This window comes from Neopsephotus bourkii, unplaced genomic scaffold (assembly GCF_033783945.1).
Source record: "Neopsephotus bourkii isolate Nb327-2 ecotype Australia unplaced genomic scaffold, CSIRO-AGI_Nbou_v1 NB_1279, whole genome shotgun sequence".
Taxonomy (NCBI): domain Eukaryota; kingdom Metazoa; phylum Chordata; class Aves; order Psittaciformes; family Psittacidae; genus Neopsephotus; species Neopsephotus bourkii.
Genome location: NW_026901764.1, coordinates 4,638,114 through 4,663,569, shown reverse-complemented (window position 1 = coordinate 4,663,569; position 25,456 = coordinate 4,638,114). Strand labels below are relative to the sequence as shown.

At 37.7% G+C, this 25,456-nt stretch overlaps 1 protein-coding gene across 6 annotated transcripts in view; it reads right to left on the bottom strand.

The window, feature by feature from the left end:
- Positions 1-25,456, bottom strand: part of ZBTB38 (zinc finger and BTB domain containing 38) — a 45,185-nt gene that overhangs the window by 6,186 nt on the left and 13,543 nt on the right. The window contains exons 1-3 of one of the 6 annotated variants that reach the window (XM_061365221.1): positions 18,299-18,351; positions 17,492-17,557; positions 11,942-12,051 (exon numbers count right to left, since the gene is read on the bottom strand). Coding sequence is in view for 1 of the 6 variants with exons in the window: in XM_061365218.1 (XP_061221202.1) it covers positions 23-28 (6 nt within the window). In the remaining 5 variants the exon portion in view is untranslated. Of the gene's footprint in view, positions 1-22; positions 1,517-5,603; positions 6,145-11,941; positions 12,052-16,575; positions 16,732-17,491; positions 17,558-18,298; positions 18,352-25,456 lie in introns of those variants that run through there. The other 5 variants (XM_061365220.1, XM_061365223.1, XM_061365224.1 and 2 more) reach the window with 5 other exon arrangements.

The window sequence follows — 25,456 nt, the reverse complement described above, 5'->3', positions numbered from 1 at the left end:
ACCAGTTGCCCTTATATTCTACCATCATCCAGATCTGCAATCACTGGGGAGCCCCAGTTGCAGCAAGGATTTGGAGAACCTGTCCCAGGAAGTGGGAGGTCCTATGCACTGCATCCACTCGTAGGTGAGGTCTCCAAAGTCACTGCAAGAGGGTCCAGCTTTTATATAGTTGAATAAACATCTTGCAAAACATCAAGTGCGGAAACATCTGGTGTCACCCTCCCCATTGGATTCCGCCCAAGCCAGGCCACGGCTCAAGGAGGAGCCAAGGGAGTGTATCTATCTATTTTAGCTTTGACCACATATTTCTCAACAAGGCCACACGTCTGATTTCACAGCCTTGCAACGTGTCTCTAAATAAAGGAGGATCACTCTGCGGGTTACTATTACAGAATAAGCATTACAACAAAGGTTTTATACATTGCCTTCAAAATATATATATTCATACTAAAGTAGATAATGCATTGCATAGGTGATCAATACTATGCATATTAGATATATATATTGTTGGGTTGTAAGACTCACCTAGAGGTCAGCCTTGGTTCAGGGCCTATTGTTCAGGCCATAGTACGTCACCATTTCAGTTACAGATGAAGTTTATAGTTATATTGTTATTTTGTGTATATATTTAATCTATCAACTGATAAATTTTAAGTAAAATTTTGCCACAGCATTTCAGCTTGAAGTCATCTTAGGTTCACTAATGCCAATAATACTAATTATATACAGATCAAGGACATAGGAACACCAGTATCTCCTCAGCAGGTGGCAGAGTATCTTCTCTGTTCCCACATGGGTCTGTCACCCATTGGTGCCTTTCACTGGGGACCGCTGCCACCAGCTTTCTTCCTGTTGTGCCAGCAGGCGCATCTGCTCAGGTTCACAGTGAATGACTCACCGAACCCATGAGGTAGTTACCCCAGCATGCAGTTGAGGTATTGGAAAACATTATGGGGAAGGCTGAATTGCTGTGGTTCTGTGGATACCAAGGACTTTGTTTTCTGGCTCTGTTTGTCAGACAATGATTTTACAACACAATTGCATTTAATCTCCTTATTAAGCTGATATTTAAAACAGGGATCAGAGATCCCATGCAATTAAGTTTGATACAGGATAAGGCTCTGTAAACAAACCAACGTATAAGCAACACCATTTTGTAAGAAAGAGTGGAGTATAACACAATTAATGTAAACAGTATATTATTTTTAAATAGTGGTTAAATTTTATTAGATAGTTTACACTTTGAAAATTTGTAAGTAACTAAATTTACAAATTCTGTAAAACAAGTAGAAAGTAACAATGTTTTTTCTTAGTTAATAGTTTAGATTGATAGCACTCTTACTTTGTAATTTGATAGTGTGCTCCTAATTTCTACCAAATAATAAGATTTAATTGCAATAGTAGATACCATAAAAAACCTGCCAATTGATAATAATGAGGTTTAACGCTGACAAAAAAAAAAAGTTTAGATTAGCCAGGCTGTTACTGTATGAATATATGGCTTCTTTTTAAATTGAAATAAAATATGTAAAATATGAATGAAAAATAGACTGGAAAAGGATGAATTTAACAATATGTATCTGGAGAAAATCTCTGACTTAATCAGATGATTTTTTTGTTCTGTTCGAATTCAGAGCTGCACCATGTAATCCATATAATGAGGTTTGTTCCTTTTTTTCCCATCTCTGAGTAATGTTTTCAACTACTACTGCCCATTTCTGACTTCAAATAATGAAGACATAGTTGTGCTACTGACAATTCAGTCACTACAGTAAAAAAAAAATCTGCATATTTATTAAAGACCCTTTTCGCTCAACCTCTGGAAACAAAACACACCTTAAAGAAAATTACCAACTACAGACTCTTAAGACAGGTTAAGAATAGTACCACAGCGTAGCTCTACTAAATTAGAAATACATTCTAAACATTCCACCTACTGCTACAAACTTCAGTGTTAGTCTTGAAAATTTTGATGATGACCTTTATCCTCAAATAGTTTCCACTGAAAAATGCCAACATATTTGTTAAGATAGGTTTGGTGGTGAAATAAAGGTTTCACTAAGCAAGCAGCAACGGCCATTTGGAACACACTGGCTCTCTCACCCTTCCAAGCTATTTGGAACTAATCTGTTCTTGAAAAGAGTTTTTAATCACCAAGCAAACAATCTGGGACATGCACCCCTGCTCTAGCTACATATTGGACATTTTACCACAAATCCACCAAGTACTTCACTACAAATTATACAAAAAACTGACAACCTTACTGTGTAAACAAACACAATGTACTACAAAAAAGCTTATAATTTGTTACATTATGGATTAATCTTGCAGGTAAAATCTGTATCTTGCAGCATGGCCACCAGTTCTATCGGGAAGGTCTTGTCTATCCAAATGGCCAAAACTTCTAACCCAGTTTAATGGCTGAAATTTTCCAGTGCACAGAATTCAGAAAAATCAAAACTATGTTTCAAAAAACAACAACAAAAAAGCAAAAAACAAAACCACCCCTGATGCTTATATATGTCATGGATGTAAAGAAATTAATTCATCAGTGTAACTGCAGTAGAAATGCTGACATGCATTATTTTGATGATCTGGTCACTCACAGCAGCTGTAAATCTAGCTGCATTGTTTTGTGCCTTTATATCTTAATACCACAGTTTATCATTTATTACACTTATTTAGCTTAAATTAAGATATATTAATTTGGAATAATAACCTGAAATTCACAGAAATTAGGAACAGTTACTCATTTAGGTTTGTTATCGGAAAACACATATGTAATCGTAGATAGTTTCTAGCACATCAAGTCTTTCACAGAAAGAATACTGAAAAGAACACTTTTCTTCAGGCAAGCAGCCACTATCCCATGATTGATTGTTTTTTCTCATTGACAATGTCTGAGATTACATCTGACTTGCTCATGTGATGTACTAGAAACCAACTGTCAGACTTCAAAAACATTTCACAACAGGAGCTATTGATAGAGTTATTTCCTGAGTATAGGAAATAAATTATGTCAACTCTACCTCCCAGTGAACTGCCCCACAGGAACTTCCCTCTGTTTTTTCTGTGTCTTTATTGGAGACAGCTGGTTTTAGTTCAAGGACACATCATCTGACATGCTATTTGCTAAATGTATCAGACTACTACTATACTAACAGGCATTTATAAGCAAGGCCTACAAACCCAAGTGTTTTTTAGTAGAAATCATCTTATTCAACTAGTTATTTCAAAACTTATCCTCCTGAGAAGAAAAGTGAATTTTAAATTTCTACTTGCATGTATATAGATTGCCAGTTTTTGTAGTCCTGGTTATTTGGGCATGCTCCGTAAAACATCAAACTAGATTCCTTGTGTTAAAGTACCAAAAGCTATCATTTGCTATTTGGATTTTTTTTTCTTTGTGCTAAACATCTGCTATACATCTAATTGGAAAGTTATACAGAAAAATTCCAGACCAAATTGATTTTCAGAGCCAACACTTTTTGCTTCTCTATCTCAACCTATGCATTCCCCAAATAGTCCATTTATTCATAAGTCTAATGATTCCCTACTACCTTTTATTTTACTTGTTTCTTGCATTCATGAAAAATGTGCCTCTAAAATTCTGTAAAATCAAAATGCTCTACCTAGCACACAGATAAATGAAATAATTTAGGAATATTTTACATTCCATTTGCAGTCCATGCTGCAAAAGGAAAACCTGCTCTTCAGTTTCCAAGGGAGCTCTACTAAGAACAAGATACACAGAGATCAAACTTGACAGATGTATTATTATTAGCATTATCATTAAATACTTTTTAATTAAAACACTGGAAAGTACATTGGAATGTTACCGTTCTTCTGTATGTTTTTATAATATACTTATGGAAGAAATTTTAGTACTATTTATAAATGTTGCCAAAAACATATGTAAATACCATTTGGATCTGTTAACGGTCAAACATTAAACTCTTCCGTCTAGTAAGCCATCCTTTTGGGATTTTAAAGATGCTAATACTTTCTGGTACTTAAAGCATTACACTATGGAAAAATGTTCACTCCATAGTTTTTATAATACCAGTTTCATACCTTTTCAGTTTCATTCCACTCTAATAACATACTTTGAAGGATATATCTCTTTTGTTTCTGGCCCTATAGTGCCCCTTCTTGCAGAGCACTATTTTGTTCTAGAGCAGAAAAAGGGCTAGACATCAGAAACCAAACAAAACCAAGTACATACACTCCACACACATCCCCCCCAGCTCTACTATCCCAGTTATTGCCCACCCAGAAACCTAGTGTCCAATCATCGTTTTTACGATGGTAGCTCAAGACTTTTTATGGAGTCACTTCCACAGTGCCACCTGGGCACTATGGTTAAAGAGGAGCGCCTCGACCAGCCTCCCATCAGTCTCCTTATAACCTTGGGCATGAAAGGAACTTGTAATTATGTCTATTAAGTTTTAACGATTAATAGCTTGCAGTGGCATGTAGGTTAGTGCTCCAGCCTTAGTAGCGTCATGTTGATTCTATAAGTACACTTACATTTTTTCTCTTCTAGACTCTCACTGCTCGCATTCTTCCCTGTTAATGCAGGACACTTACCTTTTCTATTTGTTATAGCCTCATAAGCATTATAGACTTTAAAGCATTTTTTACAGCCTCACATGGTTTCCTCAAACTTTTAATTGAGGCAGCTGGTGGTGAAATTTAACAAATACTATGTTCATATTAGCAGACCTCTGAAGCCACCAGATGAACCACTCTTTCTGAGTTGTAATTCTTTCCTATTATTAGCACCCCTAACTCCTTCTCCCACTTCCTAGTTTTACACTGTGATCATTCCTCATCACATGAAGAACAGCCTTTAAAACCTTACTGGCACTCAGAGCAGGCTAGTGCTTTTTCTTACACAGCGTTTCCCACTTCGAAAAAACAACGCAAGCCCCATCTCAGCCCAAAGACAAGGCACTCCATAACTGATCCGGCTATAAAAATAACTGCAAACCCCCACGACATTTCCCACTGCACATCCGGTTCTTTCCGGTATCAAAACGTTTCGTCCTTTTGTCCACCCCTGTCTAGCAGTGACCCTGTCCGAGGGCAGGCAGAAGGTAGGAAGGGGGAGGCTGGAACGGGCAGCAGTAGGCCGGGAGCTGCAGGAGGTGTCAGAAGCAGGCAGGGGCTCCCTCGCACCGTTCGCCCACACGGTGGAGCTGGACGCGCGCAGCAGAAACCCCGTCCCCTTTTCTTATTAAATCAAGATACGACATGAAGGCTTTTACAACGACATTAAACCTGAACTGCCCCTGCAGGGCTCAAACGCCGCTGTCCCGCAGCCCTGCTCGAGTTACATAAAACACAAGCTCCTGGTGCGACATGTTAACGTCAGGACACTTGTCTGTTTTAACACGGAGCCCCTCGAGACATGAGACATTTGGCAACGCGTCAGCGGCAGATAACGTGAAGACACTTCCTGTTTATGGGCAGTAACGGCACTCTGGACTAAATTAAATCTCTAGCCGAGGAAGCAACGCGTATTAACCTGCAGCACAGTTTTTCCCCAGCAGTAACAAACACGCTTACGCAACTGCGCGCTCGAATGCGGCACAACTCACTGTTTCTGAGCTACCTGGCGGCTAAAAGCATGCCCCTGGGCTTTCCTCTGGCCGGGCGGAGGAGGAGGAGGAGGAGGAAGCAGCGGCTCAGCGGGACGGCGCGCTGGGTGCCCGGGCGCGCTGTGACGTGACAGGTGCCATCTTCACGGCGGCGCGCGGCCCGTGGCGCCCAGGAGGCGCGCCTCAGCGCGGGGCCCGCGGAGGGCGGCAGCACGGCGCAGCCGCCATTTTGCTGTGGTAATCCCGGGTGATCGCAGGGGCCCGGGCCCGGTGCCCCGGCCTCCCCGCGTTCCGTACTGACAGCGACGCTATTTCCCGTGCGTTTATCGCACGGCAAACGTTCTGTGCTTATTTAACACGGCCTGCTGGGATATTCGGCGTATCAGCCAAGTTGTTTACACGTAAGGGCCGTAAATTTAGAAATATGAGGAAATGCAGCGTTGCCTACGTTCAGACTCTTGCTCCACGGCCGTCATTTAGAAATCCTCTTAAGCCAGAGGAGTTGAAATGTTTTAGACTCCTTCACAGCGTTTACCATAAGGACAAGAAAACATTTACAGAGATACATAACTCTCAGCATAACCCTTGCAACTGCCCACTAAAAAAAAAAAAAAAAAAAGATATTGTAGAAATAACATCTGTAATTAATTCCATTTAGTTAGTGAAGTATAGTCACATTTACCTTATTTTCATTACCCGAGTGTTATTTTTTTTTAAAGCATATACAGATACTTTCACAGCATCATGAAGATGTCTGTTTTACATAGCAGTCTTAAGTCTCTTATTTCGGTTTTTACGGATTTACTGCCTCAGGAAACAAGTGCAACAGTGTTATTAGTGCTTCATAAGCACTAACAAATGCTTCCATAGATAAAAAAGTAGTGTGACTTCATTTAGCCATATGCTCCAATATATTTGGTACAGGCTTCCTATCCATTCTCATTCTCTGCCCCTCACATAAGCGGTCAGCACAATCTGCTTTCCCAGTATCTGGAGTCATGACGCAGAAGAAAAACTGGCCTTTGAGACAAGTGGAAAACATTTTGTTTGAAAAAAGCACAATTTGCTTTTGTTTTAAAGCCTGATGGAAGATTTTAATTTTGCCCAAGGCTAACCTGTGTCTATTTTTACAAGCTATTGTGTGTAAGATTTTACTGGACAGTTACTTGTTTTCAAATCTTAGGCCTATGTATTAAAAGCACTGATTAGTAGCAACAGATTCAGTTTAGAAAAAAAAAATCCATAAGCATGAACCATTTCATCAGTGTTACACTTGATGGGTCTGTAAGTTAGACATTTGCTAAAGCCCCTTCATGATAAAAGTTCCTTACCATCTGAGGAAGCTATTTAATACCAACATAAAATATACAATCTAGAATAAGGAGGGGAAGTCTTTTCTCCAACATTCTGCCTTGCAACTGTCATGCTTTCCTGGTTCTTTAAAAGATACAGAACTAAATTTGTTCTTGTCAGGAATTATGATTTCAGTGACTGACCTATACATTCCTGTTCTTATTTTACACAATCTGCAGTAAAAGATCACCTTGGAAATGCTGAACATCTTTGTGGAGAAATAAATTACTGCTTCTGGATCACTCAAATTCCTGTAAATACATTCACCCACAGGGGCAGTGAGTGTCTTTTTAACTTAGGACTTTCTGCTACCAAAATAAAGTTTGTGTTTTCAAACTGAGCTGTTCTTACCAGTAGCCGTTTACCAACAGCTATGGGAGGTGGAACAAACAGTTGAATACAGTGGTACTGACTGCAGAAGCAAAATGCATCTCAAAATTTTCACAACCATCTTTTTTATTCCAACCTACATAACAATTTCATATATATAGGTTACTTTTGATTTTAGAGTTTTGTCAATTCATTATTTACTATTGCTTCTTTACTATTGTTTTACGTGCACATATAGGTATTAATATGTATTAAGATTACTGACAAGTACCGTAAGTACTATTTTTGATAAATGTGTTGTCAGCAACAATAATATGGATTAAATTAAGCCTGTTGTAATCCTTTAAAAGAAAGAAATACTATACTGAATAACAACAAATATAACCATGTTCTGAGACCACAGGAAACAAATTTAAGGAAGATTAGGTTATGAATTTTGACTAAATCTTAAAATCAATTACTTTAAATTGCTTTGAAAAACAGATGCATAACCATCATTTGTATAGCAGATCCCCTCTACAGACATTTACTTCTACTTGACCGTTTGATGCTCTGGCAGTCTTAGTATCTAGACAATATAACAGATTTGGGGAAAACTCCTTTTTTTTTTTTCCTTTTAATTTACAGGGTGTTTTCATAAAAGAATCACCTTTTTGTGACTAGTACTGTAATTGAAGTTACTAATTTCCATATATGTGTATATATATATATACATGTAATATGAGCTATTTGGAATTCACAGCTCCTTGTGTATTAAAAACATTAATCAGAAGAAATTCTTTATAAAGCCATTATGGCTGCACCCAAGATTTTACGTTCTCATAGTGTTTCATGTGAAACCAATTGCATACAAAGAAAATGGAGGAACTGGTGCTGCAGTCAGAGCTATGTCAATGGACTACAGTGGTCTCTGAGAAATCAGACAAGATACATCTGCATCTGCAGTGCTGATGTAAGAGTGTAAGCCACAATACACATTACATACTTTAAATTTAGCCATCTTGCTAGTGTATATGTATCATTTCTCATTAAACATTTAAATGATTGCACATAACATCACACAAATATGTTCCTATTAAACAGAAGTACAAGCAGTTTAGCAATGGATTATTTCTTACGCAGTAAAATTGCAAAGCATAGAGAAAATTGTCAGGAAATTTACTTCTTTAAAATGTATAAACTAGTTCCAGGGTTACTGAGGTTGTGGTATTTGGATGCTTTGCTGAAGTCTCATCTCACTTCTGCAATTTAGGGCACAAGGCATTCTTTCCTTCAGAGTGTTTCCCATTATGTAGGAAAAAAGATGTTCCAAACTTCTTTTCTAGTAAAGTAATTTCAGTTCTTGAACAACAGCAGGAGACAATGTATATAGCATTGCCTGCTTTTGCAAATTCCTAACAAGTGACACTATTTTGGCCAGGGCTTGACTGGTTTGCTTCTCAGTGCCTACAACAGGCCAGTCTATCCACAAGAAAAACATTTGGATGGACTGTCTTCTTCACTGCTCTCATTGCTGAGGTCAAAGCAACCAGTGATGCTGCTGAGGAGGAAATCAGCTCTTCACCCATCAGGCATACCAACAACACTCCAAAGTGAGGCACAAGAAGCATCCAGCAGCCCAAAGTGTCTTCACTCCCCTTTCTGTTACATGAGCAAGGCAAAGCTCCTTTCTGTAATCCTCCTCCTCCTCTTTCTCAAGCATTAAGTGGAGGGAGAGGAAGGGAAAAGGAGCACAGTTACGGAGACCTGCAGCACTTGCCTAGTCCTCCAGGTTTGCTTAATAGGAGCCCAGCAGAACCCATTTGTCTCAAACTACAAGCTGTGCATATGCACCAAGAAGTCTTTCACCAAAGTATGTTGCCTTGTTACCGTTAAGGTGTGGCCTAATCTGAGTCCCATTAAAACCAAACAGAACACATACAAGGAATTTTTTAAGGTATAACTATACCATTGTCTCTCCACCAGTCTAAAACAGAAAATGAAGCAACAGCAATGATTGACGTAAATCCAAACCTTCTGCACAAAACATAAAAGCTTACATTGTACTGCTACTAAGAAGTAGCTGACTTTATATCTTGTTATCTCTGAGCAATCTCAATATTATTTGCCATTTAAGTCTTTAAGTTTGTTTTGGGTTTTTTTCTGTGCTGCCAACAAGCCACTTTCCAGCCTCCTACCTTTCTAGGATTTACCAGAATCCATTGCAAGCACAGATCAATTGCAGTCATGAAGCCATGTTTACAGAGTGACAACAGCAGATATTTTTCTGTTGCTGATTTGTCAAAAGTACTAATGTATATATTCAAATAGCTTTAGACAAAACTAGCAAATTAAACGTGTAATTTTTGTTCTTTTTTTTTTTTTGACAAATTACTAGGTGGTATTCTATTGCCCATTCTGTTATCAGAAAGAAAAAAAAAAACCAAACAAAAAACCAACAAAAGTAGTCAAACCCAGCCTCCCACGTTCCAGTTTTCAGAGGAAACATCCTTTGAACATCTGAGCCACCATCCACAAGAGCAACAGTGAAGTGGCATGTTTAGGGGGCACTGTTTTTCTCCATGTGGTGTCATGGGGGCCGGGCCAGTGCAGCCCTTCTTGCCCTTTGCTACAGCTGATGCAGCAAATCATGCTAGACTGAAAGAAGAACTAAGTACATTCCCGTGGAAACACCTGGTTTAGTTTATCTGCTGGATGACTGGACACAGCCATTTTGAAAGCAAGAATTGGTCTTGAAGCCTTCAGCTGGCTGTCACTGATCTGCAGTATTCCTTAAAATATTGCAAAACATATTTATGCCATAGCTGTAAGATCAGTAAACTTCAGCATGCCAAAAACAATGCCACAAGTGATAGCTGTTACTCTGAATCACTCTAGTATGGCCATTTATTTTGGCAACTGACTGGACACACAACTTCAGCTGTATGCTCTTAACTATTCTTGTGCTCCATTTTGTGCTGACCTAAGGAGCCCAGCCCAAGCCCTACCCCTCATTTCAATCCATATTCCGTTTTCTTAAAGTAGTGCTGTAAGTATTCAGACTCTTGAGGAAGGTTTCAGTTTGCAGACCTAGTCTACCATGCTGATTTTGTCCAGTTATTCCAAGTCCAATTCAAAGAAAAAAAATCACAAGAGATATTTCCATTGAAAAGACGGGGGAGTTTAGGTCAAAACCTTTGAGTATTAAAGATCCACATTGGGCCATGCCCAGAAATCTTTTTATATGGTGATTTTCAAGATGCATGCATTATTGCGAGCACATGGTATGTAAATGCATTGGGCTGCTTAATAAGCATTCATTGACACACATCTGCAGCTTTGCTAACGTACCTTTTATTCCTATGTGGTTGCCTAGGAAACATGTTACGGCCCAGTATTCTACCTAAAATATACTGAGCAAGTATTCTATATTAATTTACTTAAAATAGGTACCACTCAGATTTTATAGCCCATTGCTTCTGTAAGTCCAGGTAACCTGAATTTATCACTGATAATGTTTCGCTGGTTAGTGTAAGCCACCAATGCCATCTTACTGTCTCTGAAAATTCATTACAATTTTCTGCATTGTACAACCCTCTGTATTAAAAGGAAACTTAGATACAGAAAGCATTGAGATATTCTAAGAATTGAGGAAGGTTTTTGTTTAGTTTTGGGGTTTTGTGTTGGAATGGGTTTTTTTGTTTTGTTTTAATTTGGTTCCTTAGCTTATGTTTTGTCTGGTACCCTTCATGAATTATTTCTACTTAGAGATAGCACGACACTAATGACTGATGCAGCAAACTTTCCTACAGAATTTGTGGAAATAGTGCTACTGAAATGAATAAAGCCACTCCCTTTCTAGAACACAAATTATAGTACAAAGAATGGTTCAAAATTAATTAAGTTAATCAAGACAACACTAATTCTTTCATTCAATACATACTCATCTCAGATATAAAGCACAGATACCAGATGCTTATTTTAACCAAGAAGGTACAGGACATACTTATTTTAAAAGAGATTATTATTGCACATTCACGATAAGAAGGAAACTGCCAGTATTTGGAAAAACAATGAAAAATGGAAAATTCTTGTTTTGAAACATCCTGATTATTTAAATACTATACTTGAATCTATTGCAGATTATGGTTCAAGAATTTTTTTTACTACCCGATTACAATGATTTATAACATTAGAGATTAAATTAACTATATGCAGCTTAATTAGAACAACAATATTAGAAACGGGCATTGGCACTGAGGGAGCTCCTCTACCTTTACTGTATGGCACAGGTTTATAATGAACACCAGTGACTGCGGTTCAGAGTTGGCATTCTGGCAGAACTCAGGTTTGCTTGCTTGTCGGTACTTTTGATTTTTACAGGTCACTGGAGCCTATTACAAGCTGTTGCAAAGATCTGTTCTAACTTATTCTGGTTTTCCAACTTCTATGGCAATAAAAATCCAGTAGGAGCAGAAAAACCCAACAACATTCATGTGAGAATAGAGTAATGCAGTACCATAGCGAGAACAGCTCCTAAATGATTACGCAAAAGGTAGAACTTCAAGAACAATCATGTAATACAGTAGTTTTAAAATGTTAAATATTTTAGTATTATTTCTGTGTGAATTTAAAGATATTTCAGCTTGCTATAATCAACCCATAAATTTACTCACCCAAAATCAGGTTGTTCTTCTGTTATAGTCTTTAAAAAGTGGTACCGACAGGTATTTTCAGCAAAACCATCTCCGTGGTTTTGTGAACCATGTGGCTACTGTGTACCAGCCTGCAACGGAGAAAATCCAAATTTAATGACTAAATTATTAGACAAGTACTAATTCCCAGATACACTGTGTAATCCATCATTTTCCTTGGAGCGCTGTAGGACTCCAAATCTGTATCTGGGAGGCTTACAACACACCAGCAATAAAACAGTTCTGTTGACCAAACTATTGTGAATACCGCTTCTGCCTGCACTGTTTTATTATACTTTAACCCATAATAGTGCAAACTGGGCATAATGTTTCATAATACATTCAAGACAAGAGTATAAAGATGTTTTCAATTTTAAAATAATTCTTCATTGGGGTCATTGGAAAAATTATACTAAAACCAATCCTTGGCTTCCCTTCCCCCATCTCAACTGTATCCACATTATTCCTCATACATTTACCTAAGAAGACCTCAAATAACAGAGGCTTCACAGGTTCCTCAGTTAGTCTGGCCCTGAGTTTCACAAGGTAAAATCAGTGGAAAACAAGTGCGTTCTAAGAGTAGCTTCACAGTTTGCCAGTTTAGAAAACAAATCATGGTACAGAGAGAAACAATTGTCATTACTAGCCAGCTCCCTTGACTGCACATAAACTGCGGAAACCAATTATAATTTATTTTCAAAGCCTCCATGGGGTTGTTTTATCACTCTTTCAAAGGCCTGTGCTTTCTCCTTTTCTCATTCTGCCACTGCTCTTCTAGTCTCTTTTTGTCACGGGTACCATCACAGTATCTGTGATAATGACATTTCTAGGCAACTTGTGTTCTTTAGAATACACTTCCTGTATCTCTCTGCTTAAATGATTATTCACCATTGTCAGACATCCTGATTTTATGTTATTATGTATCAAACATTACAGAAAGGTTTTCGTGTCATAGTGTAAAAATTACTCATTACAGGGCTTGTTCCAAAGATATTAAACAAAATTAAATTGTTCCATAAAGCAGCTGAAGAATCTTACGGATAAGGCCTTATGACTCAGCTGATGGGCATTTATATAGCAGCAATTAAGAACACATAGATCCATCTTCCATTTGCAAATCTGCCACATACTTTTATAAATAACATTATACAGGAAATGCAAAATCCATTATTTTGGCTTTAAAATCTAAGAGGGCGAGCTCATTTTTTCTTTTTGTTAGTGGCTTAGCCAAGTACATTTTTAGTATATCTTGATTTGAGTAGGTATTCTATAGCTTGCATCTGCCCATAACAAAGGCCAGAATGAAACAAAATTCCATTAAGCTATTATTACTCCTTCAGATACTAACAATGTCATATTCACAAATGACTGTGAACTGTTACTGTGAGTGAGAAGCTTAAGCATTGCATTTGGAGGAATACTTGGAGGTAAAATATTTTACCAAAGCTAAAGAATTTCTAAATTTAGTAATAATAGAATTCAAGTGTAATATTAAACATAATCACACCTTTTAAAACATAATAAAGCAATTCCCATGATAAAGTACATCAGACACTAGATACCCCCAAAGGGTTAACTGGTACCTATTCATTACTACCAGAGTCTAAAAGGCTGACAAATATTATCTGAACACAGATAGTTTCACACTGAGACACCTGCAGTTTCAAATCAAAATGAAGTTTAGAGGCAGAAGTAATCTTAATCAGAAAGGTAATCGAAAAGCAAGTCGAATAGCATCTGACAATTGATTTTTAGTTTGATTTCATTTTCAGTCATGCTCTGTATAGATTTTCTGTTAGGCAGAAATGGTATTTGCATGGATAAAAACACATTTCAGTTAAAAAAGGGAGGACTCTGATTCAACAATTAGGCTTCTATGATAAAACAGAAAAAAAATCCCCAAAACAAAAATCCCAAAACCCAAACCCCACAACCAACCACCGAGACCTCTAACAGTAACATTTGCAGCCTGTGCTGGAGGTGTGAAAAACTGCACCTGCTCCTGTGTGCTCCAGTTAGCCCCCTTAGCCAAAGAAAATAAAATAGATCAAGTTTACAGAGGATTTCTTATGGCATCTCTGGCTATAACATTCTGACACTCTGCGTTAGCTAGACGTAACTACCATTAAAATACATATAACAACCTACATATAACAGGCAAACTGAACACAGCTTGTTAATTACTGGACTCTTCCTTAATAAATACATCACTTTCTTTAGCTAGAAGAAATTACCGTTCACAGGCTGCCAATGAGTTTTTCCAGACTCACAAAAGCACTTCAGTCATATTAAATGCAAGAGGACTTGTACCCCCTAACAAAAGAGCAAATTTGCAAATGGATTTAAACCCACCATAGCGAAGCATGCTCATGTAACTGAGCGGCACATTGGTTTTTTTAATGCCTTGAGTGGGTATGTTTGAACACAAAGACATAATAAAAACAGTTTATCACTAAGTGCCCTGTCTTTTCTAAAGATAAATATCAGTGGCAATAAATAGATTGCATCTGCATAGCCTTTGCTCATCAACTTCCTTTAAAAATAACCACACAAGAAATAAACAAGAAAAGCAATTTTGATAGCTACATGTAATGGCACACTCCATATTAGCATTTCAGACAAAAAAAATAATCAGCAGAAGCAAGCTACTGGAGATAAATCAAATTACAGAAAAATGCAGATTTTAACATATCACTTGAGAGATGCTGTTTATTACATTTTCAGTTCTGCTTCTTTAGGTGGAACAGGAATATTGCACTGTGTCAAACGAATCTCATCATAATGAATCAATGGTTTTATTATCAAACATTAGCCTATCAAGATAGACAAGTCATATTCTTGAACACTTACACTGTGTGTATTTGGAATGCAGTGAAGTGATATATTTAGAAATAAATGAGAATTAGTTTGATATTACCGACACTGTCAAGGCTATTACTGATAATTGGCTGTGCTTGTAAATACCTCCTCTGCATTAATTTTCAGTGCTGGGTCCTCATCCACGCAAAATATTCTTAGTCATTTTAAAGTCAAGGACATGAAAGGAAAATGGCTACCCTGCTGCAAAAGTCTCATTGCAGTAGTGAGAATTTCTCAAGTCACGTACAAAGGAGATACACAAGGAGACACACTATGTTATAAGCTCAGTGGGGACATTTAGTTACATCTGATTCTGTGTAAACAGTTACCTGTGGTACACATAAGATTTCACTTTACTAATACTGTTAAAAATACTAGCTAAAAATAGAAATAAGGAATCATAATACTCAAGTTTAGCAAAATCTATAAGGTCTGCAGATACTGCAGACCACAAGTGAGCTTATTCTCTAAAGGCTTGTTTAAGATCTGACAGAAGTTCTTTTCCAATATGCTTAAACACAGTTCTTTATCTGAACTTCAGAATGGATCTACTATTTAAAGAAAGTTTTATTAAGCAATACTACGGCTGAATTCAACAAAGGTGAAAGAGGGTTTAAACATACTGCTGATTCCCTAAATTTCTTAGCTGCTAAATATTTCAGTGATACTTTTATACTTTTGATAGTGAAACTATCGCTTTATATGCACACAGTACAAACCTTGACCTGCATGCAAGACTAGGCTAAATTTAAAAAGGAAACCAGGGTACGTTTCTGGAAACAACCAATGCAGAACAGGAATAGAACAGTTTTTGTTGTGCACAGCTTTAAAAACATGGCATCGTTTAAGAAACGATAGTCGCATGGGAACATAAAATGAGATCAGATTCTCACTTAGAACTGAAAGGAAACAACAACAAAATTTTCCATTTGCATTGTGATATTGCTATTGAAGAGAAAAACATCTTTCTACATGTCTACTCTTGCACCTTTTAAAAGGATTTGGTTGCCAAGGAAACTGGTTCTGGCCCAGTATTAATCTGAAATGAATATATTACAAAAGTTGGTGTAAGTAATGCAATACTCTGTTTTATTCTTAATGCTCAAAATCAGGTTTTTGTAGCTAAGGCTATTATATTAACTTTTTACTTCATAACCTTTTTTTGTGTGAAGTAAAACACACTTCAGTGAACTGATACTCAGTTTAAGCTGACAGGGCCATCCATATCAATCTCTCTCTTTAAAGTCCTTCTGCCTTAAAATAAAAAGAAATAGTGCAGGCTTATGCTTGTAGCCAATAGTTAAAATACAAGCATTAAAGCATATTCTGCTTTATTTAATATTTCGCACAAAACACGAAACCGCTTATGCCAGAATTTAAATATTTTTCATTTCTCTAACCTGCCTCAGATTTTGTTAGTGTATTTTAACTGCTAGCTCAGTAGTGCTTAGAGCCAGATGGAAAATGTACCTGAATCAATAGGGTTTTCAAAAATTCTTTTGTTGCATAAGCGTCGCCACGCCCTTAGTACATATGATTATTTTAACAGACATGACTGCTCTACTTTCACAATAGATTTTTTTTTAAAGCAGATAAGATCAACTGTCATGCCAATATGCAAAGCCAACAATTCAATATTAGGTTGTTTTCATTACCAGCTTAATATCTTTTTTCACCAAAAGCTACATTCCAAAGACCATTTCATGTTCTTGCAACACTGACGAAGAAATCAGTAAAACATGCAAATCTCAACCTACCTGCATGTATCACTTAGAGCAGTGTTAGCATGGCAGTGCACCCAGCCATTTTTATGTAAAGCAATGGAGATAAGTTCTATTCTTGGTCGTCTTGGTAATTTTTTTGAAGCAGTTGTGCAAAATCAGATGGGAAGCAGCTCGAATAGACCATGATCAGGAGAGACGAGTTTATCAATAGGGAAAGCAGGAGTGGGGGGAAAAAAAAAACACCACACCAACGTCCTCGATCCAAGGTTTCCCGAAACTGCAACACAAGGTTGTTTGGTTTTTTTTCCTCCTCCTCAGAGGATTCAAAGCTTGGAGCTGACCACTGCAAAGGCCACTTGTCACATTTCCTGAAAATCAGCCTATTGATATCACAGCTGAAAATATAAACTCAACAACCAAAGCCCATTGCACAACGTGGACTGCGTAAGAGTTAAAAATAGATTCGACGTGCCTCCTACCTGCATAATAAATATGTAAGTTTCAAGTGCTTTAATTTGATATTCACATTAATTAACAATACAATATACATTATTTAAACTACAGTAAACGCAAGAAGAAAAAGGGTGACACCATCTGGAAGCACAGTTTGCTTTTTTTTTTCCCCCCTTTCGAAGGGCTAATAATGTAGTTTTGAATGTGATGACAAGCTAACAGCTCACCACATTGCAAATGAAAAAACAATTCTTAAGGTGATGCTCAAATATCTAAGCCTGTAATGAAGCACAGACCAGTCTTCCCTACTGCATGACATGGCACACAGACCATTTACATACTCACATTTGAGATACTAGGCACAGTATAATGAATTCAATACACAGCATGCACACAGCACAAGCAACGTTAATCCTGCCTGCCATTTTAGGCTTGCAGAAGTAAGATACATACTGCAGTACAGCTCTGGTAAGGGAGGAGGCAAGGGACAGCTCACCTTAAATGCAGTATCTGATTAATGTTGTAAGTGACATTGCGTATCAGCTACAGAGTCTTGGTTCAACTGGGTGGGAGGGAACAAAGAAAATTGTCATCAACTGGTGATGCAAGATGAGCTCCAGTCTCTAATACTGTTAGCAAACTCCAAATTCTACAGTGATACGGTAGTAGGCATTTCAAACTCTTATCAAAATCTGCCTGTGCAATGGCTGAATCCGCCTGCCGAGGAAAACAAAACAATCTTCTTGCCTATTGGAGAAACGCTGGATTGACTACAGCAACATCCTCTCGATGCAGGAAGATTTCACGTCGCTCATATTAAATCCTGGATACATTTGCTGTGCTTTCCTAATTTTTAAGTCTCAAAATTAAAATAAAAAGACAATGATAGCAAAAATAACATAACTGAAAGTCTAATTTTCATGCAAAGAAAACATATTTTTTTCTTTCCGTTTTCTCTCTTTTACAGTTCATCAAAATCCTGAGTATTGACAAACCACACGAGCACAGGGTCTCCCGACTGCATGATCAGCTGTCTGTGTCTACGCTACACCCTGTTAACCACAAGCAGTGTTAGAGCTAAATATATCTGCAATGCAGAAACAGTAGGTGCTATCTGGTATACAATTCTGATTAATTATAAGGGTTTTTCCAGCCTCAGATACAACAAATTAAAAACAAAAATATTTGGTGCTGATCTCTGTCAGGCATGGTATCTGTCAGACTTACAGAACATAAAAGCTATCCTAAGTATACTGACCTACATAGCACTAAGAAGACTTAAGCAGCATACAGGCATACTCACTGTCAAAGCAAGGAAAACGAAACAATGATCGTCTAATCAAACTGAAAGCAACAACTCAGTACCACAGTATGAATTCCAAAATGCTGCGTACTGTATATGCACATCTCATGTTATTGGAAGATGCAAAGCTCCTTTGTTTTTTTTTTCCCCCTCTCTCTCTCTCCTCGGAGGCTTTTCTTAGCTACGGTTGCACAATGACATTCTGACATCATGGAGGTCAATGCAGATACTAAAGGGCTGTAGTCTTTAAAAAAATATATAATCTTGAAATATTAAACCACAGCTGCAAAAAATAATAGTAATCATAATTAACAATTTCACGTCACCTAGTTAACTTCTTTCTATTCCCTTCCAAGATTAATAGCATCCATATTGTTCAGCCGCATATGTTAAATTGGTATCACCCTCTGCAGAGACTGCAAGAGTAATTGTGGGAATTAGATTTTTATAAATGTTTTTAAAAAGCTGCTTTTCTGGAAAACTTCAAAATACAATAAAGTATTTTGCAAACTTAAACATACTGGGGAGGGGGGGGGATGGGGGGGAGAAGGCATTAAAAACTATTAACTGGATTTTTAATGCCTAAGAAGCAAAACTGGTTGTATTTTCATTGTCCCTGTGTCTCCAAGGGAAGAATAAGACAACCATGCTGCAGTTGACTACAACCTGAATTACCTTCCTGGAAGGCTAACCCATCAGGTGAGGTAAAACAAACCACAAGATGTACCTGTTTAGAGAGCAGAATCCCACAAACGCTATCTCAGTGACTTATCACAGCTCCCCATCTCTCTACCTGCAGAATCCGCAAGCTGATACCCAATGCACAAACAGAATTGTGAAGATTAATGTGTTAGATCTGAAAATACTGCACTGAAAGATTTCTTTAGGTAAACATTGTTCACTATATGTGTAACTGAATATAAATGGTTTCTGGCCAGCTGCTGAAATTGATATTTGAGAGGCCAGATTTTGTAAAGAGAAGCACTATCTTTCATTTGACCTACCGATAGAGCTGAGAAATAAAGCAGCCAACTCTTCTCCCACATAGTCTCTCTAGGAATCTGTATACGCTACGATTTATTTTTATTTTTTTTTTTAGCTAAAAGAGCACTTGGTATTAGTTTTCACTTTTAAAAACAAGTATTGCGTTAAATGAGAAAATGCTGCACAGCAGCAACCAGACTGCTGTACGTACGTATTCACTTGTAACAAAATAATCTGATTTCAATAATTTTAATGATTAAATAGGTATCTATGTCATTTTGAGGTTTTTCTTTGGAAAGTTATTTGGCATTTTGTTCTCTTCATTTTAAAGGCTGGGAATTAGATGATCCTAACAGTCAGTGCTTTAAAATATTCAGAATCCCCTTCCATAAATAGCACATCTGTCACACAGAAAGGAACCCAGCCAGCAAAAAGGCAGACCAGACCAGGAAAAACAACTGCTATTCCAATACGTGATTACAAAATAAGTTAGGATTTTAGCAACCCTTTGTTTGGCTTTTTGTTGTTTCAAGCTTTTTAAAGCAAGAGCTGTCTGATTATTTACATGCCACCATGTATCAACTTTAAATTAAGAACGTGGATGAATTTTGAGGGGGGTTTTAGTGTTCACCCCTTAATCAAATGTATACGATCAAGCTAGTCATGCCCTGTTTAAAGCCATGGCATAGGTCCTGTAGATTTCAGGAAGGGCCTTATATAGCACTTTTGGGTTTATGAGAAAGGATGATAGTACAATTTTGGAAACAAGTAATACATTTGTTTAAAGGCAATGATCTTCAGCAAGAGACTGATTTCAGCAGAGGATCACAACAAATATATCTCTTTCTGCATTCCTGATGTCAGCATTCGCATTATCCCAGAGAAATACTGTTCCAGGAGAAAATGCAGCAAGGTGTTTTGGGTTGTGTGATTTAGGAAATATTAAAAGCCTTCTGTCAGAGAATGCAGCAGAGGAATAAACATCTCTCAGTGAACAGGGAAGTGAGCTTGTTAAATCTTTATGCCCTTGCTTTAATGGGCCATTTTCAGTGATCAGTCATAATTTTCTGAGCTTAGATTTGCAATGACTTTCCTTCAGACTCAATTTCAGTTCAGAAATCAAATTTTAGGCCCTTCTACAGGTGCATAATATATAGCATGGTAAATAAATAAATTAAAAAAATTGCAATTGCAGGTTTCACAATGTAGGCTCAAATTTTCAAGGTAGAGGTATATTCATGTTATTTCTTAGTCAGAAACTTGGATTTAAGTTCTAACCTGATTTATGCCAAAACTGTCAAGTGCCAAGGCACTGGCTCTCTTGATTCTTGACTTCAACATTCCCTGACTCTGCTAGGTCAGGACTATTTCAGCACATGCTGTGAGCTTATGTCAGTTCTTCATTCAATCAGCCTGAAGCAAGGCTATTTCAGATATGCTCACTGGATATCACAGATCGTTTGTGCTGTAGCCTTTCCCACTTTCAAGCTTCCTATTTGCAAAGATGCTTCTTCCTCTGTTTATCACTGCTCAACATCTAATCTCTCCTCACATAATATAGCTTATCAAAATCAGTGAGGAATGAGGAGTCCCAGCGTCACTTGGCATTGCAGTCTCCACCTTGCAGTATGTGGTTCCTTAGGGGAAAAGTCCTAGACCTCCAGATCAATCATTTGGAGAGCTGAAGCAAAAGGAGACAGGTTGTGGAAAGAAAGACTCACATAAAGGCCCTAAAACTGTACTAATTTTTGTCTGAAAATATTGCTACACCTTGTCCTTCTAAGGAGGAAACGTGTGAGGGCAGTCTGATAGACTGGGAACTCTGCCAGTCACCAACCTCGCAGCAGTAAATATCTGAAAGACTACTGTCAGACAGAAAAAAAGTGACAAACATTCAGTTTTACATGGATCAGCTCACTTGCCTTTATTCAACACAGGCCCAAGCTGGACCAAGAGAATCAATTGTCTCTCTAGCCATAGAAGAAACCCAGGATGTGCGAATTATGCTTAGTTACATATTTTAAAAAAAGCCAAACTTTTTAACTGTTTGCCAAGTAAATGAGCAATATACAGAAAACAAAGAATAGAGTCAATCCCAGCCCACAGGAACTGTAGTTGACTGTTCTATGAGACCACCCCTGCAAAGCAATGACAAGGGGACATGAAACACAGCTGGGAATCCAGGGTGGATGTTTCCAAAAGTGCATTCCAGAATCAGCTACAGCCTTTCAACAAACCTGCTCCTGGAATAACTGTTTCAGCCCGTGAATTTAGCTGCATCAATTTTGTCTGTTCATTCCACTAGTGCCATTCCTAAAAACCATGTTGCTCACAAATATTCAAGTTGGAAATCAGAGTCACTTTGGAAAAGAAAACACAAACGCTTGATCATGACCTAAATTCTCTGACCTAACACTCGTGTTCAGTAAAGCATCTGTACACCCAGACGTTCAGGCTAGCAATGAACTTGCTAGTCAAATGACTTCTTTCCTGGTTTCAGTTGGGAATCCTACTGCTTACCACATGACTTAGAAGCTACTTCCTTCAGTACTGAAACCTCAGCTAATTGTTGTTGGGCTGTAGAAAACAAACGTGTAGAGAGAAGGGGAAAAGGACTGGTGATAGAACCTCAACAGTTTGCCTTTCTAGAGCCAAAGTAAAGCACTTTTATACCTGATCCAGCTAACATGCCCTGGACTTCCATTTCTGTACGCATCTAGCTCAAGTTGCCCCAAGGATAAGACTAAATCAGTTAAGTGCTAAGTGCTTTCCCAGGCTTTTCCAGGATTCATTCTGTGTCTCTGTATGGCTAGACAAATTCTTCAATTATTTGCTGGGACAGAAAACAGTTGTTCCGAGTTATTCCTGTATGTGATTTACAGATCTTCATTCTTAATTGTTCCTCTTATAAAAGGCAAGTCCTGAGATTCTACAATAGTAGCAAATACTTGCGTGTTATGAAATGTATACTGATATACTGCATTGTACCAATGTGTTATAAATCTGCAATCATATATATATAGATATATAGATTATGAAAAAGCACGGGCTTGCCTAAACTGAAGGATCACAGAGAAGTCATGTATTAAGATACATTGAGGTGCTTTTTCATGAAACACTTTTAGCAGCTGCTTAGAGTCTAGTAGTCTATAATAAACTATAAAATCTTTAAGAATTAGAACACCTGGGATTGACTGTAAAAACTGGCAAAGAGAATTTCTTTAAAAACTGTAAATTCATCCATAGGAACTGAAGAAAGTGTTGCCTTTATAGATACTTGCACTCACCTTTACAGGTTCTATTTCTGTATTTTTTGTGTACCATGAAAGCCAAGATAGTTAGCAATAACAAGTGGCTTTGTCTTGTTTTTTCCCTGATTAATGCTTCAGTTACTGATGAGCTTGGTCGCTCCCTCTAATTATACCTCCTAAGGCCCTATTTACTTTCTAAGCTGCTGCCAGACACTATGCCAAAGGTTTCAGATTTCTGTCTCCTATCACTCCTAGCTGATTTACCCGACAGGTGAATTTAGGTGTTCTATTTTTACTCTGTTCTTATCAATTCTATTTTTCTTAGTACTAAATGGCACAACTTGCCTGACACTCATACCTACACTTTCTCTGTGCTTCCCTTGTGTTGATCAGCACTTTCATGTTCACATCACCTATTATTTCTCCTCCTCTAGTTTTGAGGGCCAGACTTTTCATTTAGAGACCAACAAACTGAAAGACTTCATATGGAAAGAAGCTTCACTTTGTCACATGAAATCCTGGAGAGAGGTTCAGACATTTTTGCTGAATTGTTATTATTAATACTAGACAGTAGACAAATAGGGCAATAAAAATTGGGGGCGGGGGAGAAAGGAAGAAAAATTTTTCAGAGCAGACAACAACAAAAAAAATATTATTTGCACAAGGAATTTCATCATATCCTCATATCACCAGAAAATTTGCTTTTATCAATTCCTGATGAAAACTACTTTTCAAACATATGACTTGAAGCAGGATCAGTTTTGTGGATGTGGTCTCTCTCAATTATTGATTTCCCCCCACACCATAAAGTTTGATTCAGCTATTTTGAAGAACAGACAAGATAAGAACAACGCACATTTCTCATTAAAAATACCAAGAAATCAGTTTTGAATAATATGAGTACCAGAACAAGCAGGGTTATGAAGCTGAAGTATGTCAAGAGAAGAGAAAATATTCTGGAAATTTCAAGAAAACTGCTCAGCATTTGATAAAATCAGATGTCACATAATAGAACAGAGAAATCTCACTTCCTAAACCCCGTATGTATAGGTTACTGTCTCATAGCTCCAAACAGTCTAACAAATACACAACCAATGCAACAAAAAAAAACCATTTCAAGTTTACTTGCTCAAGCTCCACTACCCATTATGCTAAGTGGGCTGCTCTTTGAGGCCAGTAGACCTGCTCAAGCCATTTCTCCCAGGATGTCCACTTGTGAAGCTTGTTCCCTCATTTTTCATCTGCTCCTGACAAATAGGAGGGGAGTTCTAAAGCCTTCATCTTCCAAGCATTAACCTGGCATATGTAACCAAAACCCAAGAGCATCAGCTATGAATCCTAGCCTACCAGTCTTTTTCCTCCAATGGCATACAATGAGATTCATCTACTACCACTCTTACACTGCCATCGTTTCCATGGTTAAGGACCACTTATATTCCCAACTAGCCAGGCACCTCATTTTAAGTGACCTGTTCTACAAATCAGTCCCTGAAGTCTGACCTAGTTCAGCCAGGACTGAGGTCAGTGTAAATGAGGACCTGTTTAAAAAGTTTTCAGTTCTAAGTCACTTATAAAATTACATCATTTCTCTTCATATAAACTCCACAGCTCTTCCATGTTTCAGAACTGAAACTGTTCTTCTGACGGTATGAATGAGTCAGGAAGAGAAATGGATGCACCAACACAAAGTTGTATCCCATTAAGTCCTTATGAATTAAAATGAAATTTTTGGAATAAAGCAAGTGAGCAGTAGTAGCGCTTTGTTAGAGTGCGATTGTACAAAAGGCTCTATTAACAATAATAGTACACTTTTACAGCATGTTCTATCCAACAGTCTCAGAGATCATTACAAGCATTAATTGAGCCTAACTATTGCCTGTGATAAATTTGCATTATTATGCTAATTTCATTGATGGAAAGAGAAAAAGATGGAGAGGTTAAGTGATCTGCTCAGGAACAGAACCCAGAACCACATGCACAAGTGGGTTATCCCAAACAAGAGGAGTTGTCAGAAAAATGGAAGTGGAATGTCAGATACAACCACCATATCATGGTCTTGGAAGTCTTTCCTAATTACTCTGAGAAAGTGCTCACCAGTCAAGAAAATAGTGTTGGTGGGGACTAAGAGCAAGTAAGTTTCTTTCACTTGTTCTTTTATTTTGTAATTCTCACTGACCTTCACAGAATCATTCATAAGCACCAAGAACTGATACTTATGTAGATATATATCTGCTATAACTAGGTTATGTTAGTTCACTCAGGTGCAGGTCTAAAAGCAAACAATATTTTAAGTAATGACCATTAGGCCTCAGCCAGTCATCTGTATTACTCTCAATAATTATGTCTTCAAATAAGAGGACAGCTTGACTGTATCCTACTTTTCTTCAAAACATCAAGCTGGATGTAGAAGGGAAAAACTTTGCCTGTCAAAGTACCATTTCAATGTCCTTCAACACTTCCAGCTTTTTTTCAAAACAACAACAAAAATCCCAAAACCATTTAATAGCTGTGTTGGCGTATTTTCATTACTGAACATCCTGGAAAACACTTAATCCAGCACTCGTTAATCTTCATCTGATTTAATATAGGCCCCAACAAGACACACAACAGTTTCATCTTTACCAAACATCAGGAACTCTATTCAAGACAAAAATAATCCTTAGTCTTTCTCCCAACATTGATACCTTGATGGCTGCAGGACAAAGTCAGACACAGCCCTGTGATTTCCAGGCAGGTCTGTAGTAGGAGTGCAGGGCTGAGATCAAACCAAGAAGCCAATCTACCAGTCAGGATGAGACCCAGCCTTATGATCACCAGGCAGGTCTACAATAACAAGAGCGAGCCAGTCAGGCTGGAAAGTCAGTCAACGGATCTGCGATCAGTACAACCTACAGTGACCCAGACCAACAGGACTTACACACAA